The following is a 19,938-nucleotide window of genomic DNA, read 5'->3' on the forward strand; positions in this document are numbered from 1 at the left end:
GGGGGAATCAATATTGCCTTTCATAATTGATTATTTCATAGATGATTAATTTATTGCTAATAAAGGGAGAGCATAATTTTCATTTTCACAGCATTTTATTAAAGTCCTAGGGTAGTATAAAATGTAGCCTTGGCACATCCACAGATGAAACACACACCTCCTCACTGATAGCGTGTTCCCTATTTCCTCCTCTCTTTCCCTTGCCTCCCAAATAGCACCTAGTACCTTTGTGCCTGGTGATTTGAAATTTATTTTATTATTCCAGAAACCATACCTGTGTCAAGCTTAACATAGTAAAATATAGAACAGAAATTTGATATTGTGTATGTAGCTTTATAGAATACAAATAAAGCTTGTTTAACAACCACTATGAAGTGGAGCAGCTTCACTGATACATTATGGAACACACCAGGTTTTTCTAGTTAATGTGTAGACTGTCACTTTAATAGGAATCTCAAATATGTCAAAGTTGTTTTCTTGGGTCAGATTTTTTTTTTTTTACCCTGGAATTGTCTTGTCAATCACAATTAGACACAATCGACTTTCATTCAGCTACTGCTCAATGTTTTGTCTTGGCTGATCTCTTTGTGATAAGTAGTTGTAAGGGAGCCAGCCTGCAGAGCAAGAAGGATGTTCATATAACCAGTTTCTGTCCAAAGCATAAGCTAAATACTCAGATCTGCTTCTTTCTTTATCTTTTAAGGAATTACTAGTAAGCCCAAAGCAAATTTCACAACCTTTTGAAATCTCTTTTTCTTCTCTCCTACCTCATGTTCCTCTCATCCGTACAGTAAATGTTTTCTTATGCTTGGCAGTAGAAGTTCTTTGTTCCAGTTTTAGGTCTTTGAGTATTGTTTTGCTTTGAGATATCTTTTTATGTTCTAAACCATCATATCAATAACTTCCTAATACTGGCATTTCTAATGTTTCCTAGTATTGTCCTATGTTCCTAGGATGACTGTGTATACTCTAGTTGTCTGGAAAACTGATGAAAAGTCTGCCAGTCTTCCAGGAGACAATGTAGCTTTCAAAAGAAGAGGGTCTGTTCCATCTCTTCACCCTGTAATCTGGATAGTTTAACCCATCAATACAAACACAAAAAGCCCAGAACCTATCTGTGTTGTTTGAAAATAATTTTTCTGTTCTAGGTTTTTCCAGTTTGTTCATAGCAAGATTGCTTTATTATGCAGAATATTTTTTTTCTGGTGTGCTCGTGTATTTTTGCATCTAAGTATGTGGATGTTGTTGAGACACGCAGTACAGAGAATACTGAGCCCTGACAATCCAGCATATCTTAATTTTGTTCTCTTTCTGCTCCAGTCTTCCCAAAAGGAAATAAAAAAATCTTGTCAGTGGTGATTGACTCATCCAATAGTGTCTTGTTCATGAGAGTGCAGTTTCAGCTTTATTTGTTGGAGGGTGATGGGCTAGTGTTTTGGGTTATCCCTATTTTGGGTCCTAAAACATCAGTTAGTGCTCAAAGGTATTTTAGGAGCCTAATTCCCATTTGGTTTTGGTTGGATTTGACTGTATGAATACCTTAACAAAACAGGGTTTATACAGAATGCCATGGGGTTGTTATTTTTTTCATTTTTCCCTAACACAACTTCCTTCTGTGTGAAAGAAGTCTTATTGTTTTGCAGGAAGTTTTTCAGCAAAAGATTTGTGATTTCAAACCACTTCTGACCTAGTAATAGTTCATCCATGAATATCACTGTTTCTATATCTGGGGGTTTTGCACTTAGGTAAATGCAGAAGACATAATTAAGAAAAACTAATCCACAATAGGGCAGTTAAGGACTTACTCATTTACAAACTATCAGTCTCTGTAAAGCTTTTTGTTAAATGTTTAAATTTAATTTCTTTAAAATCTGTTTTGCAGCATCTGGACAAACTGTTGCTGAAGGATTTGTTCTGAATGTGTTCCATTAAATTCTTTGATTTTCTTCATGGCACATTTCTGTTAAAGAGTATATTTCTGCATGAGGACTTCTCCAAGTCTTTGATTGTCAGAGATTTGAAAACATGAACAAGCTTCCACTGTTTTTCATTTCCACTGTGTTCTTATTTTGTGGTTGTGTTCACACAACATAAGGAAACTATTTTGGATTATGGGTTACATTTCAAAACATAAAGAACAGTTTTGCAACTTCTTATATTTTGTAGCAGTCCAGAGGTTCTCAGAGCTTAATTACATGAAGAAGTGCTCTGATCCCATAAGGTGTGAAAGTGGTTTATTACCTGCCCTTCAAAGCTTCTTACCATCCTCCTTAATTTCTGTTCCTGAGATCAGGTTACAGTATCAGGCTTCTAGTTTTGACTGGACAGTGGCATGGTCAGCATGAAGGTTCAGCAAGGTGATGGTAGGTCAAGAAAGGTGTTGACGTGACTCAAAAAAATACCGTATTTGAATCGTTGGAAAAAAGCAATGACTGGTCACTCCTGTCTATTTAGTTTAACGTGGGCATGTTTTGTTTTGGAGAATTTACCCTATACTATTCATCATGGGAAGCTTGATTGCTCTAAGGAACAAGTTAATCTGTCCAGAAGCTTTTAAAAATGAGTATACCTAAATGTGGATTATGTTTTGCGTGAAGGAGAAACATGTACTTAGTTGCTTTTTTTTTAACCAGTGGTATCCACCTGTCAATTGTGCTTCTGCAACTTCTTTTGTGACACCTTTTTCATGGGAACTTTGAGAACATTTGGAATATCAATATGACAATTACAGAATCAGCATCACAGAAGGGTATGTGTTTGAAGGGACCTCTGGAAGTCATCCAGTCCAACCTCCCTGCTAAAGGGGGTTCACTTACAGCAGGTTACACAAGAACATGTCTGGGCAGGTTTTGTATATCTCCAGAGAAAGAGACTCTACAACCTCTCTGGGCAGCCTGTTCCAGTGTTATGTCACTGTCACAGTAGAGAAGTTCTTCCTTATGTTGAGGTGGAACTTCCTGCATTCCAGTTTTTCATTGGTCCTTGTCCTGACACTGGACATCACTGAAAAGAGGCTGGCCCCGTCTTCTTGACACCTGTCCCTTAGATATCACGTAACCAAGAAGAGTGTTGAAGAAGAGGAGGATATACCTTTGATTTTCTAGTATTCATTTGAGTTGTTAGTTAGCCCTTGTAGGAAAGCACAGATATGTTTGTCTTTTTGGTTGCATATCGCAACTTAATGTTTGCAGGAAAAGCTTTTTCAATTGAGAAATGCATCCGATAATGTGGCGGTTATAAAGTCAGACTTTTGGGCAACTGAAATGTAGATGTTTAAAATTCTCAGCTGAATTACAGTAATCTCCCTACCACTTACCTGTTTTTACACAGTCTTTAGTCATGTGATCACATCGAGATCATCTCATTTCTTTCTCTGGTTTCTGTCAGTGGAGAAATGGCTGCAAAATCCAACACGGAGTTCTAAGATGTGGTAGGAGGGAGGCTATGGTCTGATGGGCCTTGATTAGTTTCAGAGTTAGTCATGTATAGGGAGCATAGCAAAAAGACAAAGGGGCATTTTAAGATTCCTTTAACCCAGGGAAACTGTATCTTATTGTATCCCTAACCCAGGGAAATCTGAGAGGGTTTCTTCCTGAGGGATTTTCTTTTGGCTAGTTTCCTTTGAAGTTGCCAGTCTCTTAAGACCTAAATTGATTAGCTGAATTTAAGACACTTATTAATGCACTTAATTGAAATATGCCTGGGAGAGAATTTAGTTATGTTTGGTTTTGTTTAAATCTCTGTAGTTTTGTCCAAGTATAAACTGCTTTAAATAGGAAATCTAAGTTTTCTCTATTTTTGAAATTACTTATTTAAATGTTTAATGCCATAGATTGTTTTTTGTAAAGCTATATAAAATTTTGTCTTGAACCCCGAAGTAATACTTGGGGATCATGAGCTTTTGTTTATCTTTTTTGTCTTAATACAGCTATCAACTGGTTTTTATTAAGGAAAGACATTATACATGTTAAATTCAAGCTGACTTCAATGTCACATAGTCCAGGTTGGCAACATTTTTAGAAGATATTTTTAATCTGCTCCTGACAGTTTATGTTAATGAAGCATTTAAATGAATATGTCAAACACCTAGTCTGCTTTTTATTGCTATAGTTAAAATTAGACCCATTATGAGGACTTACTTAACTTCTGAAAATATGAAACTCAGTGACTTGGCTGCCTCCAAGGTTTAGAATTGAAACAGTGAATTTGCCCTCCATCTGTTGTGGTCAGTGATATTTACTTGCCAGTCATTGTACTCCATATCACTGCATTAATCTTTTTTTTTTTCTTTGAGTTAATTTACATAATGGGATGAATTGCCTCTACTAGATCTGTGATTTTGAGTACCTGTCAGGAGTCACTGAGAATTGAGGTTAGAGGTAAGGCTGCCATGATACACAGCATGTGTGTGCTGGTTTCAGATCTCAGTAAGGTTGTAAAAATAATACAAAGCTTTGCCGCTGAAGAGGAAAAACTTGCCTTATTTTTTACAGTAAATAAATAAAAAGAAATGTCATACCTTCTTTGGTGAACGTGACTTTCTTTTTTATTGTATTAGCTGGCAAAATGTAGTCCCCTGGAGGACTTTATGAGATTGCAAAAAAGTTTTTCAAGTTAGAATTCAGATCAGTCAGCAAAGTGTGAAGGTTGGCGATTAGCATCTTGAGTTTTGGGTAGATTGCTTTGCATCTTCTTCCTAAAGATTCAGCAGATTTGTATCTTTAAAAGAAACATTATTTTCTGTTTAGTAGTAGGCTGTTCTAGTTTACTCTCATTGGCTTAAATGACCTTAAATTTTAAAAATACTCAAATCTGACAAAACTACAGTATACCAAGAATGCCATAATGTGCTGTATTCTAGATTACCTGGATCATGACAGACTCCCTCCCTTGTGATTTTTCCTATTCAATTTGACATAAACTTAAAAAAATGTGATAAGAACTTTACCATGCAGTCAATATTTGGAAAGTCTGTCTTGCTTTTGAATTACAATTTAAGTATTACTTTGGTTTTTCGTTAGGTATATTTCTTTTGGCCTTAGTGTTGGGACTGATGCCAGATTATAGATTTCACAGTATAGGTTGGTTTTATAAATTAATTTTTAAGGAGACTTTCCTTAAGGAAAGATAGCATACAGGTACAGATAGTACCTGTTTCTTTTGAGTATATTTTGGGAATTATAACCTTTTCATCTTGCCCTTTCCCCCTATTTTATATGTGTTTGTCCTCTTTGTTTGACCTACTCTATTTTTCATTTTTATGGATGCTTTAATCTTACTTGGAATCTATACATGTGATTCATTATTCTTTGTAATTAAAATTGAGATCCTAATGTTACTATTGCAGTTCAAGCATTTGATGTCCCCTTATCTTGTCTTTAAAGTAGTTAAATTACCATATTGGACCATTGCAAATTAGAGTGACTTGTTTGGTTTTATTTCAGTGTTAAAATAATGAAATAAACTGTAATTTCATTAAAGGTAATTACAGGGCATGGGTATTTCCTGTGTCTCTTCTTCTGAGTTTCGATGGTTGTAATGTAAATGCTGCAATTTAGAGAATTTAAGTCAATTGACAGTATACTGTGTATATTTATACAATTTTTATTTATACACACATACACATATCTTGTATACTGTTATGATAGAATTTGAGTTTGTTAGATAGGGTTCATTTCACTGACATATGAATTAAGATTTGAATATGGTTGCTTAGAAGACTCTAATTTCCCCAACTGAGTTTATCAGCTTTGCCAAAAAAGAGTATCAACAATCCTAGTTACTTTGTGACTTACAAGCAGTTGCTGATGCCATTTATGCTACCTTAAAGCAGCAACTATTTTATGCTTTGGGTACACAAAATAAAAGTGATAGTTTTTAAAGGGCATTTTATTCTGTCTTTTTGTAGCATCGTCAGATGTTTGCCTAAAGATCAACGGTAATATATTTTTTACGATTTCTGACCTTTTAATAGTCCTTTAATTTGCATTAAAAACTTCACATAAGTGACAACTTGTATGTGCTGTCACTGACCTAGTAAAACGTAGCACATTATTTCTGGGGAAAAAATGTAGGTGATTATACCTTTATCAATTACCGGGAAAGTCATTACAAACTCCATTCTCAAAATGAAATGGTCTGCTAAAATACTACCTAGCAGAACTAAATATTTAAAGCTAAATGCAAATGTTAAATTCAGAGCTTCTTCTCTGACCTACATTCATTATGCTGCAGTAAATTGTGGAGGGACTTAAAACCTTGCCTGATATTGCATCCTGAATGGCTTATATTCACTGGACTAGTGAGGAGACTTTAATTTTAAGAAATGCTTTTCTTGTGGAGTCTTCTCTAAAATGATATATTTATTTCTGTCTTTCAAAAATTGGAATGATTATAACTGCTTTCTTCACTGTAAATATGTTGTTCCTAAAATAGTAATTTCCTATTTAATCAATACTTATAATGTCGCCTATAGCCAGTGATTGTTTCTAGAGCTAGCTCTAGTTCTGGATTGTCAGCTCAGTATGTACTGGATTTGGTTCTGTCCATCAGTGATCCCTGCTGGAAGTAGCTACAGGACTGGTTCTCATCTCTGGGGATGGCAGCCCAGCATTTGAGCCTGGGACACTTAGGAAACTATTTCCTTGTTTAAGTAGTGTGGAGATTAGAATACAGAGGATGTGATGGAAGCGGTGGAACTAGGAGGGGAGGGAAGTTAATAATAAAAGGGGTTTTTTGGAAGGTGGTGTTGGAACTCAGTTTTGGGTGTGATCATATTTAACAGTTCCTTCAGGTGTGTTAACTGGTGAAGTTTGCTGATATTAATGCTGGGAGGCATAATTTGTCTAGCAGAGCATCTCACAGGGCATGGTCTGAAAAGGATTAGAATAATATAAGGTGGATTAATGGTAAATAGTCTGCAGTGTAGAAGCATCGGGACTAAAAAGAACTTAATACATCATGGAAGGGGAGAAAGGTGGCATGAGATGTTACTGTCATGAGTTAGTATGCCCACATGAAAGACAAATGAAATCTTGGAAGGATCAGATAGATGTTTTGTGCAGTAAGTGGAAAATAGGGGTGCCGTTGTACATGGTGCTGGCAAAGTTGCAGGTACAGTGGGAATACGGCATGTAAGTCATCAAGGTCAAGGAAGGTGGCCTTGAGAGTGGATGCATTAAATGCTGGAGTATGGCAAGCCTGGTCACGTGAAAGGAGGTGCTTGGAGTTTGACCTGGTGTAACCACAGTAAGGAAAGTGCACATGACTGCTCTCAGTTACTACCTCAGTCAATAAATGCCAGAGAAGGAAAATAATTATATCAGCTGAATGTCAATAGTGATGCAAAATACATCAGTATGAACTGAATATTAGTAAATTCAGACCAAGTACTTGAAAACAACTTACACTGTATAACAGATGAGAGCCTGAGTGTAATCTGTAGAATTACTTATTATTACTTTTTGGGACTGTGCCTGGTAATGTAGGAAGCCACTTTCAGTTCTCTCCCTTCCAGTAGGAGAAACATTGCCAGGTTTTAAACAGAGGTAAAATTCCTGAAATTTTGCTTAAGTTATGGAACTAATCAAATAATTTTTCTTGTGTTTTACAGGACTTACTGGCAACTTTACTAGATTTTTAGTATGCGCACCTCTTAACACTGTAGTGCAATGTTAACAGTTGGCCATGTCTTCTTTGTGAATGTAATAATTAGCATGCAATGCAGTGAAAATTCAGAGAGGTCATCCCTCTATTTATATAGCATTTTTCTTTCAGAAGAATTAAATGTAGAATTATTCAGATAATTTCTGTAAATAGAAACAGAAGTCTGTCTGCAGTGTATTCCTTTTATATTTTGCTGTTTTAAATCCATTAGAGACCTCTCCAAACATTACAGCTGTACCACCCAAATAATGGGAATATGTTCTGACTGGAAAACAACAGCTAGAAGCTTGTATTTGGAAGTGAATAAAAATAATATAAAGATGGTATTGGGCTGTGATCTACAGCTGTAAGACTTAAAGCATTACTGGTTATGAGTCATGCAGAATTGTGTGCAAACTGAGGTCCCGGACTGATGTTGGGCGTTTTCATGAAGGACGATTATTGTTTACCAGCGCCATATGGAATTTAATAAATTTGCAAACAACATTTTCAAAGCTTACTTAAGAAGGGAATTGCATGCTGGAGGATTGTCTGTCTTATCTAAGTAGGTGAAATATCCCCCAGTTTAAAAAGAAAAAGAGGGGGGAAACATGGTGATAGGCAGTATTTTTTCATTGGCTATGAAAGATTTCATATTTCGCAAGAGTTTATAGATAAACGTATAAATGTATAGAGGTGATATAGGAATAATAAAAGCATCGTGTGTCCCAATGACATCTGGAAAATTTTGTAACTCTAGAGATAGATTGGACTTCTGTGGAATGCACAGATGATGCATACAATAATAAAATAATATTTTGTTGATCTGAGTTGGTGATTATTGGATAATTTAGTTATGGTGTCAAACCAATATATTAATATGGAAAATTGCAGAATAATTTAGCTTGTGTACTTCAATTGTTTGATGGAAGCTCTAGTAATTTATTCAGGTAACCTTATACCTGGCTTTTATTCTATAAAACCTCACTGATCTATAATTTAACTTGTTTGGCTTTATAATGCAATGACAACCTGAAGCTAAATGCAGAAAGGATTTACAGGTTAACAGAGTTTAAGTGAAAAATTGTGCTGGTAAATTGGAGTTTAGTTTCTTAAGTTGTCGGGATTGTGAGTGGATCTGCACAGGTCTTTATTGTCTAATGCAAATTAAATGTGATTTTGTTCTCATAAGACATGCAGTACACATTATTAAAATATAAAGCTATGAATGTAGATAACGCTGGTAGCAATGCTGTACTTTGTTTATGCAAAGAATCAGAAAGCTACACTTTATTAAAGGGGATATGATCTGAATAAAAACACAGTGTCCATAGGATTGCTGTGCTAGACCTTGTAGAAACAAAGAGGAAGAAAGGGCTAGGTAAAGACAGATGATAAAAATAACACCCCAATGAATTTTTTATCTTTCTTTTTTTTTTGTCAAAAATATCAGGAATTATAGAATGTTTAAGAAATTCAAAAGGTGGGAGGTGGCCAGGGGCACGAGGAACCTGCATCCATCGGCATCACCCGCGGGGAAACGCCTTGGAAATGGGGGGAGGAAGACGTAGACGTGGCACTTGGGGACGGGGGTTAGTAGGCACGGTGATGTTGGGCTGATGGTTGGATGATCTTGAAGGCCTTTTCCAGCCTCAGTGATTCTGTGGTTACATACTAATTCTGTATAGAGATGTGTCCCTTCTTGAACTGAGGAGCCTAAAGGCAGCTTGGTCTTTTCTCCACATCATTAGAAGACTCTGCGAAGAGCCCATACTCGGAAGAGCTGTGCTCCGAAAACTCAGTGCGGTTCAGAACAGGAGAAGCTGCGCTGGAACAGCGGGTGTTGCTGGCACAGGGGGCAAAAATGGGAGTTCCCTGTGTTTTAGGGAAACTGTTTAAATGGGAAAGGGTCAGGGAAGCAGTTTGAAATTCCACGATAATGGTTTAGATAGGAATGGTTGGACTCGATGATCCGGTGGGTCTTTTCCAACCTGATGATTCTATGATTCTATGATTCTCTCCAGTCAGAAGTGCTGTTTAAAGTAAGATCTTACTCCCTCAGAAGAGAAGAAAGAAAACAGTAAATGCACATGAGAAGTGTTCTGTGGTGATTTTTATGGATAGGGCAAAAGAACTCATTGACATAAGAATTTTTTTAAAGTAAAAAATGAGCAGCAGTCAAGAATTTGTATTGATAACAGAAATGTCTAAGGCATATTTACTGGTAATATACATTAAGAGACGAGGAAATCTGGTTTTAAATCAAACTTCAGACATTCTTGTCCTTTGTGCCATTCTTAAGGAAAAACTACACTGTCAGATTAACTACCCTCAACTACCTGGATTTGTCTAAAACCTCTGCGATGAAACTGTAATTTTTAAAGTCACCAATCTTTTGCCATTCTGACATGGAGAATATATAAATTCCTGACATCACTTGGTGAAGTCCTGGGGTTTTCACCCACCTTGATAATAGAGTGACCAACTGAGGCCACGTCATTCATATTTCTTTCTCTCTCTGTTTGTATAACCTCTTTAATACCATCTCTCCATTGTGTTTAGAAATGAACATTTTCAGGTGCCTTTCAATTCTAAGCAGTATGGAATATTTTTTCCTGTAGGTGTGAAAATTTTGTTTCCACTGATTTAAAGAGAATGCAAAGTGTACTGAACATATAACTAGAGGAAAACCAGTTCAGAATTAAGATCTTCCCTTGTGTGCAGCTTATGGCTGTATATTTTATAGAGAGTCTGATGTTAGTGCTGGGCCACTGTGTATCTTCAGACATTTCTGTGAACTCAGGATATAATAGCATATTTTCAACGAAATCAAATGCACCCAAAGTACCTGTTAGTATAAGAATCTGCTCTAGTTTAGTCTGGTTAAATATTAATGCAAATACTTTAGCCATTGCACATTTTTACCCATAATTTCTTTAATTTGGTATTGCATGTTTTTGCATAATTTAAACATAAGACATCTGGACAATTTACTTAGCCAGCATAATGTTATGTTTTACTGAAAGTGTCTGCACAGTGTATTCTCAGGACTGTGTGCCAGCAGCTAGCTGTTCAATATTTAAATAAAATAATTAAGTTTTTGTACTGGATAGTTTAATAGAAAGTAAACTCCGAGAGGTTCTGTTCACTAATTATGTGTACCCTTTAATATGTGCCGGACCTATGCAGCATGTGTTTCAATTTGCTAGTAGATTGATCAAGGAATGTTAGAAATGTCTCTTGCACTTATTTTCTTTTTTCATTAATTCCATATCCTGTTGGCTAAAATAGTAAACTTCGGCGATTTGATTTTCATGTGCACTCATATGTATGTAAAATAAATCTTGTGTAACACAAAGGTGTTCTTTATCATGGATGGTTGTAATTGTGAGGAAAAATTAACTCATAGGTTTAAATTAAGTTCTTTGCATGAACGTTTTATTTCTAAACTGCAGAAACATAGCTGTGAGCTTGCTGATGCCTCCGTATCAGTTAATGCAGTAAACTTAATACATCAGAGCAGAGGGATGAGATTTCACAATAACTCTTATATCTCACAGGAGTGTAAATTAATTTACTCTATCGGGATATTTCTGACTGCTGACTCAGAGCTGAAGTCAAAGAGACCATCATTTAAATATACAATGTAATCCCTTTATTTTAACTTTGTCTCAAGAAGGTGTTTTCTTATGCACCGGCTCAGAATTGTTTTCTGAATTTCTACTCTTCAAATAAGCTCATTTGATATAGTGGCTCCTAAAGAAGAAAGCTATTCTTTCCTATCCTCACACAGTAGCCATTAATATTAACTGGGGTGCACCTTTGTGGATAATACTTGGCTTGGCTTATTTTCTGCAGTTTATGAATGCATCTTAATTACTGAGGGAATACATATACACTTTTCTGTTCAAGGACGATTCAAACTAAGATGTATGCAGTACATTCAGGTTTCTTAAACTGTACCTTGAAGTTTTCATAAATTTTCTGAATTGGTGCTTTTTTAATAGGGACACTGACCTTCCTTGCTCCTGTCATTTGACTTATGGATTCACTGCTTCTTAAAATTGTGTTGCACAAATGAACATGAATCAAATCATGGCTTAAACCTGGTCATTTCTTTGCCTTATAATAGCTTACAGACCTTCAATTTATTTCAGTGGAGTCCTGTCCTCCTTTAGAAACATCATTCCTCTGCTATGGAGCATGAAAGGGGGACAGTTTGGCTACTTATTTCTAGTCTTTTTCTTCTTTTACTGTGAGAAAATGGAGTAATAAAGATCTTTTGTTGGTGAGGTTTCTGTGATTTTGGTTTGGGGCAAAATGGCAGTTTGGCATTTGGAGGCTTCCTTGAAGAAGCTTTTGAATCTGGAATTAAATTTTAAGCCAAACAATTAGCATTTACTCCAGATATTTGATTAAGATTTGGGATTTTTAGTAAATCGTATCTGAAGATAAAAACTAGAATACAACAGTTATTAAAGAAAACAAAATTAGAGTTAATTGCAGCTACTGTCTGTTGCATTTATTATAGTGCTTCCATAAACAGGATGCATTCTGTGTGTAAATGGTAGTAATTTGCAAAATAAGGGTTTTGAAACTCAGTTAATTTGTATTCTTCAGTTTTGGATCTGAATAAATAAGAAACACATCTATTTTAAATCACAATTATACATGCTTTAATTCTGAATGTTGTAAAAATGTGTTTAGTATTAGAAGACTGGAAAACAAAGAATTGTGTTTTTCTTTATTCTTACTTATATGTGAGGTATTTTTCTCACCCAGTGATGATGTCTTTGCCTCCTGAGATGTCTATTTTTTCTTCAGTCCAGGATGTTGGCAAATGCTTTGTTATGCTGGGGAGAAATATTCAACCCTTAATATTTTATGAGTTTCATTGGGCCGAAGGTGCCAGTAGTTGTGTGAACTACTACATATCCTCAGTATTCTAAGTCTTCAGCCTCATCATATGGGTACATTCTAAATTATGTATAACAGTAGATGCTGCTCAATAAATATTAAATATGTGATAGGTATTTTTGACTGAAATTACTTTTTCAGTCAAAGAATGATTTAATCTGTATTTTTCTGTTTTATGGGGTGACACTTTATAATATCAAGGAATAGTTTGGTGCAGTTTGAACATCATAGAACTCCAGGGAAATATGAATCCTAGCTTCTTTCTTGCTTTCAGAATGCCAGAGAAAATTCATCCATGACTAGAGTGGGATTTCCTGGTTTGTTTTGGGGAGCGTCTTTTGTATGTTGTGTATCTTTTCTTGCCCAGGTATATCCATACTTAGAATTTTTTGAACAGTGTCACTGTTGGTGATGGTTTGTATTGTGCAGGGAAATGAGATATTACATCTGTTATCTTCCTTCAGATATACAAGTTGCTGTACCTGGGAAAATACATAGATCTGTTGTCTTTTCTTATAAACAGTGTAGTTTTTTGTTTGGCTCTGGAGAAGGCATATTGATGACTTGGAAAAGGAGTAGTCATGCTGCTGTCAGAAAACTTGTTTTCCATGTTTACTAGCACTAGGAGAAAAGTGTGCGCCTTATAATACACAGAAGTGATACTTGCTGACATTGCCTCTCTGTCCTGGGTTCTCAGTCTTCCTTGGCTTTAAAAGGGTTAGTTGTTTCACACAGAAAAAGACATTCATTTTGAAAGATGGTGTGTACACATATTCGCAGTCTCTGCTGATATATTCCAGGCCTGCAAGCCAATAGGAGATTTTTTGAATTAGAAGAATAAGCTTTATAAATACTAAAACTTATTTCAAAGCTATGATTAATTTCTTATTTATTGCATCAGTACTGCATCGCATAATATTTTATGCAAAGTTGAAGTGTCCCACTTCTAGTCCTGCTGAATGATGCTTCATCCTACAAGTCGCTGTGGCCCAAAAGAATTTTGAAGAACTGAAATGCTATGCTGCAAATATTTCCTACATTTATTTACTGTTGTCAGTACTTCCCTTACATTGGATGATGTTTTAACTGCTTAGGCTTACTGAGTTTTCAGATGTCTGGGGTTTTTTCTCTGCAAGGTTCAATTTATTTAACGGTTTGCCAAAGAAGTTATAGTTTTCTATTCCTTAGCTGTACTGAATTTTAAGGAGTTTTAAATTCTCCTTGCCATTATGCAAGGTGGTATGTAGCTTGCTTTTAGACAACATCGCTTTGTTATGCTCTTGATTGATCTTCCTTATCTGGTATAATTCAGCTGTTTGTCTGGTTTCTTTCAAATAACACTTTCACGGATTTCCTGAACAGCAAGCTTGGGACTCTCAAGGGAAATAAAACAGTTGCATTGACTTAAAAACAGCTTCTTTTTTTTTTTTTATTTTTTTATTGTTTAGAAAGAGAGGGAAGGGCAGTATTTTTTGCATAACCTAATAAATCGGCTTTTGTCATTTACAGGAACAAACATTGGCTCTCAGGAAAGAAGGGATAGGTGTTGTGTTAGATTCTGAACTGCCTCATCTTATTGGCATTGATGATGATCTGCTGAGTACTGGTATCATCTTATACCACTTGAAGGTAAATACACCTGTGTTTCTATAGCCTTTATATGCTTTGTGATGTTTTTCAGTATACAAATTGTAGTATTACTTTGCTATCTAAATATAGTGCTCATTACATATCTCCACCATAGTAAGAAAAGCTCATTATGTTTCCCTGCTAGACTTAAGAGGTTGCAAGTGAGTCAAGTATCTGTTAATTTACTGTTTAGGTTCATTCTGAGAGTAAACTTGTTTAACTGGAGGTGGGGGCTTAACATTCCTACTCATGTATATTGGTTTTCATTCATGTTGTGATAAAGCTTGACTTGAAATCCAAATCTAGATTAATTGCTTCAAAACTACAAAGATAGTTCTACATAGGACAGTTGAAACTTGAATTTGCTAATAATATCGTATTGTAGTGTCTCTGAAAGCATTGTAAAAATATTACCAGTTATTTTCATGCATGTTTAAACATATATTTCATTCTGGTTACCCAGAAAGTGGAAGGATAATTTACTTGTGGGGGAGGAAGGGAGATTTCAGCTGAAAACAATGTGTGTTTCTCTGTTAAACAGGAGGGCCAAACATATGTTGGCAGGGAAGATGCTGTGACAGAACAAGATATTGGTATGGAATTTGGCATTTTTTTATGTTCTTTCTTCATTTTTTTATTTTCCTTTATCTAGCTAGCTTCTTGCATATTTTAATTTTTAGAAAAATTGAGAGCTGAATTATGTGAGATTTGGTTCAGAGCACATGACTTGTAGAATAGCTCGTGGGCTGAAAATTTATTCATATTCATATACTTGTTACTAATTTATTTCCTACTTGCCTTGAAATAGCATCTTGTAAAAATACCATCCTTTTTAATACAGCAGCTGTCACAATTACTGCATAGTCGTTCTCTTAATCTTTGTATAATGACAGTATCGTTATACCTTAAGCAGTCTTTGGAATTTTGGTTTGAGTTGAAGGAAATTCTGTAAGTTGATAAAAAGTAGATTGGCTTTTATACTGATTTTCTTATTTGCTTATCAAAGCAACTAAAGGCCAGACCTGGACTGCCCTGTCACATATGTTGCTTAAAATTCCATTAAATAAACCGTATCCATTTCATTCCCAAGTGAGAGACTTGAGAGTCAAATAACTTAGTCTGCTTTATTTTTGTAGGTCAAAAGATAGCTGGATTAAAGTTTCTGCATAAATTTCATGAAGCATAAATTTCATGAAACAATGCAGAACTTACATTGCTCTGTGATATTAAGCAATACAGGTAGAGATAATCATCCATTAGTTGAAGAAAAGGCAGAAAGTAGCATAACTGATTGATAAAAGGCCTGCATATAATAGAATGTAAGAACCTTATTCCAGTGATCCTTGTTAGTCTACAATCACAGATTATATCCTCTCTTTTTGGATTTAAGCACGATTGCTTTAAGGTCAAGAAGCTTTTGTTATTTCCCACAAACCAGTAGCAAAACACTTCTCTCTAGAAATATTTAAATTTCACTCTCCTGTTTGCTATCAGAAGAAGCAGTTATTAATCTGGTGCTACAAGAGGAGGAAAGAACATTGCACAAAAAAACCCCTCCAAACAACCCAACACACTTCTCTTTCCCCTGCAATAAAATAATAAACAGAGTTGACATTTAAGGCATGCAGTATGTGATGAAGGAAAGAAAAAAATATGGTTTGGACTGAAAAGAAAAGGTACCCTAAATAAGTAGTCAGTGTGTCTTTAATAAATTACTATCAGCATGCTAATCTCACTGGTTGTTAAGTGACTAATTATATTGCTTTGTTTCTTTGAATTTAGTTCTTCATGGCCTTGATTTGGAAAGTGAGCATTGCATCTTTGAAAATCTCAACGGTACTGTGAATCTAATACCACTGAATGGAGCACAGTGTTCTGTGAATGGTATTCAGATTACAGAGGCCACACACCTAAACCAAGGTATTACCCAGTGGAATGTCATTTTTGTTGCAGCATCTCTGCTTCTTTCTGGCAGCAACACTGAAAACATCTGTGTGTATATAAAGGAGTTATTGTTTAATTCATTTTAATTCATGTCTTCTCAACTACAGCCCAAAACCATCAGGAGTGCCACAGAGTTTTTGTTCTGTCAAATAATTGCCATGTGGTGAAAAGAGATTTCTTTACTAATTTAAGCCACTTCATAATCTTGAGTATGAATTGATAGTTACCCTTTGATTTCGTTCAACAGTTTTGTATAAAGTGAACTCCATGCCAGATTTCTTAGGTTGCTGTAATATTGAGAAAAAGAATATTGTTCTCTGTAGGACTGAAATACACCCCTCACACCCCTCCCCGAGTTTTAGCCAGTCCTATTTAACACTGTGGCCAAATCCTCTTCTATAAGCAGGAGATTCAGCTGGAGTCTCTCTTTGCTGCAGCTGTAGGGAGATGACAAAAAGGGGGAGGCTAACCCTCATGGAGAAAGCATAGCTTATTATAATATAAAAGCTTTAAAGTCTGGGAATGAAAACGCAGCTGAGACAACTGGGAAAAATGTGTATTGTGTTGGCCCCGAAAGGATTGTCTAACAAGTAAGCTGGTGAGTGTTGCTGCTGAGGTTCAGGATGTTTTATATTTCAGAAGCTCCCAGAACATCTTTCCATTTAGCAATGAGCTGAAGACCTGTGTAGCAGTGAGGCTGTGACACAACTCAGCTGCTGAAAAACAATATCACTGTATGTTCCTGGAAAGAAGCTTTCAGAGTAAGCTTATTCTAACGAAGGAAGAATGCAATGTTGAACAAGGATAGTCTTCATCTTTCTGAACTCAAGAAAATGCTTCAAAAGTCTGCTTTCAGAAAGTAAGGAGTTTTGGTGTAGAGAGGGGATGTCTGTTTCTTCATTCATTATGAGACCCATAGGTGCTTATTTCCATTACAGAGACTGGGGGAAAAATAGAAAGCTGAACCCTCCTTGTCTTATGTTTGAATAAATCCTACTGATAAATTGTTAGCAATAGAAGCACTAATGTTAATGGCAAATTGCAGTGTAAACATTAAGAACTGAATTGCAGTGATTCGTCTTTACTTTATCCTACTGCTTTTCAAAGGCAGTAAAGGTTTGATGTGCCTCAGAAGAAAGTAGGAACTTGGATGCTATTTCCGTCTTCCAGGTGTATGTAACAACTTGATTTTTTTTTGTACTGTGAAGAGTGGAAACATGACTTTTCCCTTCCAAATTTCTGTCTGTCTAAAATTTGTAACTCAGAGGAGAAAGGGTTTCTTTTAATTCCTAAATTGTGAAAACCAGCTGCATAGGCTGACCTGTAGCTTGTATAGCCAGACTGAGTCCAACAGAAAGATGACAGCTATGGCATCAGGTGGGCAAAGCTGATGAAAAAACTAGCTTAATGACTCCAAGCTATGTTAGCATTTAGTCTCACAGCATGAAGTGCCAGCCTGCTTAAATATCCGCTTTAGGTAACACTGATTAACTGCTGAGGTATTTAAATGTTTCCGTTCATCATTAATAGCTGTTCATTTGAAAATGTGTTAAGTTTTTAGAATGTTACAGATTTATTTTTTTAAAAAGGCATATTAATTAATTACCACTTCCTTCTACAGATTACTTTTAGCATTTGTGAATTCTGGCTAATTCTGTGTAAATATAACTTACTAAAATATTTTTTTTATTCTTGAGAACATGTAGTATGGTTTCTAGAAATAATTTAATTAATATTCACAATTAGAATTTGTCCATTACCCTAAACTCTCAAAGAGATGTAGTGACTGGATTTAAATCCTGTTGGCAGCTGGTTACAAGGGGTGCTCACCAGGGCTCAGCAGTGGGATTGGTTCCGTTTAATGTCTTTATCAATGATCTGGATGAAGGGGTCAAGTGCACTTTCAGTAGTTTTGTAGATGACACCAAGTTGGGCAGGAGTGTTGATCTGCTTGAGAGAAGGAAGGCTCTGTGGAGGGACCAGGAGAGGCTGGATTAATGGCCTGAGGTCAGCTGTGTGGGGTTCAACAAAGCTCAGTGCTGGGTCCTGCACTTGGTTCACAACAACCCCATGCAATCCTAGAGACTCGGGGAGATGTGGCTGGAAAGCTGCCTGGTGGAAAAGGACCCCAGGTTGTTGGTTAACAGCCGTCTGGATGTGAGCCAGCAGTGTACCCAGGTGGCCAAGAAGACCAGCAGCATCCTAGCTTGTATCAGAGGTACTGTGGCCAAAAGGACTAGGGAAGTGATTGTGCCCCTGTACTCGATGTTGGTGAGGCCGCACCTTGAATACTGTGTTCAGTTCTGGGCCTCTCACTACAGGAAAGACACTTTGCTGCTGGAGCATGTCCAGAGAAGAGCAACGAAGCTGGTGAAGGGTCTGGAGCACAAGTCTCATGCTTGTGCTGAGGGGAGACCTTACCACTCTCTGCAACTACTTGAAAGGAGGTTTAATGACATGGGTTTTGATCTCTTTTCCCAAGTAACAAATAATGGGATGAGAGGAAATGTTGTACCAGGAAAGGTTTAAACTAGATATTGGGATGTCTAGGTTTAAACTAGATATTGGTTTGTCAAGCATTGAAACAGGCTGCCCAGGGAGGTGGTTGAGTCACCATCCATGGAGGTGTTTATAAGCTGTGTAGATGTGGCACTTAAAGAAGTGTTTTAGTGGTGGAGTTAGCGGCGTTGAGTTTATGGTTGAACTTCATGATCTTGAAGGTCTTCTCCAACCTAAATAATACTGATTCTAAATTTATACTTAGCATAAACCAAGTTTTCCAGCTTTTAGGCCAAACTACCAACCTTTTTGTATTTAACATAACCTCCCACTGCTTGTTTTTTATGGTTTGTTTATAAAAAAATTACGTTTTAAAATAGTGACTTTCAGAAGTTAGTAAGATCTTAATTTTTACATTTGTTTGCATAGTTCCAGAAGATTCCTCTGTATAGATGAGAGATGCTTGATGATGTTAAAGAGGCGTTCTTTTTTATATTTATTTTCATATTTCTTTATTTTTCCTATACTCTTTTGTCATTGAAGTGTTGGAATCAAGCAGTTAAACTACAAGACCAGAACTTCACAAAAGATAAAGACTTTTTTCATAGTTTTTTTTGTTGTTCTTAGTAGTGTCAATGTATTTGACAAACCTTTTTTCTTTGCCATTTAACAGTCAGGGTTTGTTTCTTACAGTAAATAAAGGGAAAGCAAAGCCCACAGCAAATCTGGTTATGTTTCCAGGACGACATCTATGCTGCACTTCGCATGCTTGCATTCTGATGGAAAGCTGCATTGTACAACAGTGGACAATCCAATGTGGTCTTAGGAAATACTTGTCTTCCTGGTTTTGTCCAGACTTTTTTTTCCTAAAGAGGCTTTGATGTTGATGCTTATTGTAGCCCTGTCAAGTGGGAATTAAGATTGTAGAGTTTTTTCCTTAATAATGAAAAAATGATCATAGGGCCCAGAGAAATACTAAAAGAGAAACCTAGCAGTTGTTCATATGATCCATCATCTGGGTTTGACTTGTGCTTGCTGTTAAGCCTCTCTCTCCTGTTTTCTTTAAAATTTACCAAGTTAGAAACACATATCTATAACTGTTTCTATTCTGAAATTTTAATTAATTTATCTAAGTTGCTCCCACCTAGTCAAAAATGTTTATTATATTTATGTTCACTTGAAAGTAACTGGAGGAATTTCATAGAAGTACTCACTGCCACAAACCCCCCCTCCAGGCAATCAACATGAGTGGAACAGAGATACGAGTGTTTGGGACAGCTCTGAGCCTATGAAGCAGTGGCAGAC

General features: G+C 36.2%; 1 protein-coding gene across 8 annotated transcripts in view; it reads left to right on the plus strand.

Moving 5' to 3' along the window:
- Positions 1–19,938, plus strand: part of KIF16B (kinesin family member 16B) — a 138,425-nt gene that overhangs the window by 48,122 nt on the left and 70,365 nt on the right. For all 8 annotated transcript variants that reach the window (XR_011336792.1, XR_011336791.1, XR_011336794.1 and 5 more), the window contains exons 13-15: positions 14,071–14,190; positions 14,732–14,783; positions 15,973–16,110. Coding sequence is in view for 3 of the 8 variants with exons in the window: in XM_069850126.1 (XP_069706227.1) it covers positions 14,071–14,190; positions 14,732–14,783; positions 15,973–16,110 (310 nt within the window). In the remaining 5 variants the exon portion in view is untranslated. The remainder of the gene's footprint in view (positions 1–14,070; positions 14,191–14,731; positions 14,784–15,972; positions 16,111–19,938) is intronic.

The sequence above is a fragment of the Phaenicophaeus curvirostris genome, chromosome 2 (assembly GCF_032191515.1).
Source record: "Phaenicophaeus curvirostris isolate KB17595 chromosome 2, BPBGC_Pcur_1.0, whole genome shotgun sequence".
Taxonomy (NCBI): domain Eukaryota; kingdom Metazoa; phylum Chordata; class Aves; order Cuculiformes; family Cuculidae; genus Phaenicophaeus; species Phaenicophaeus curvirostris.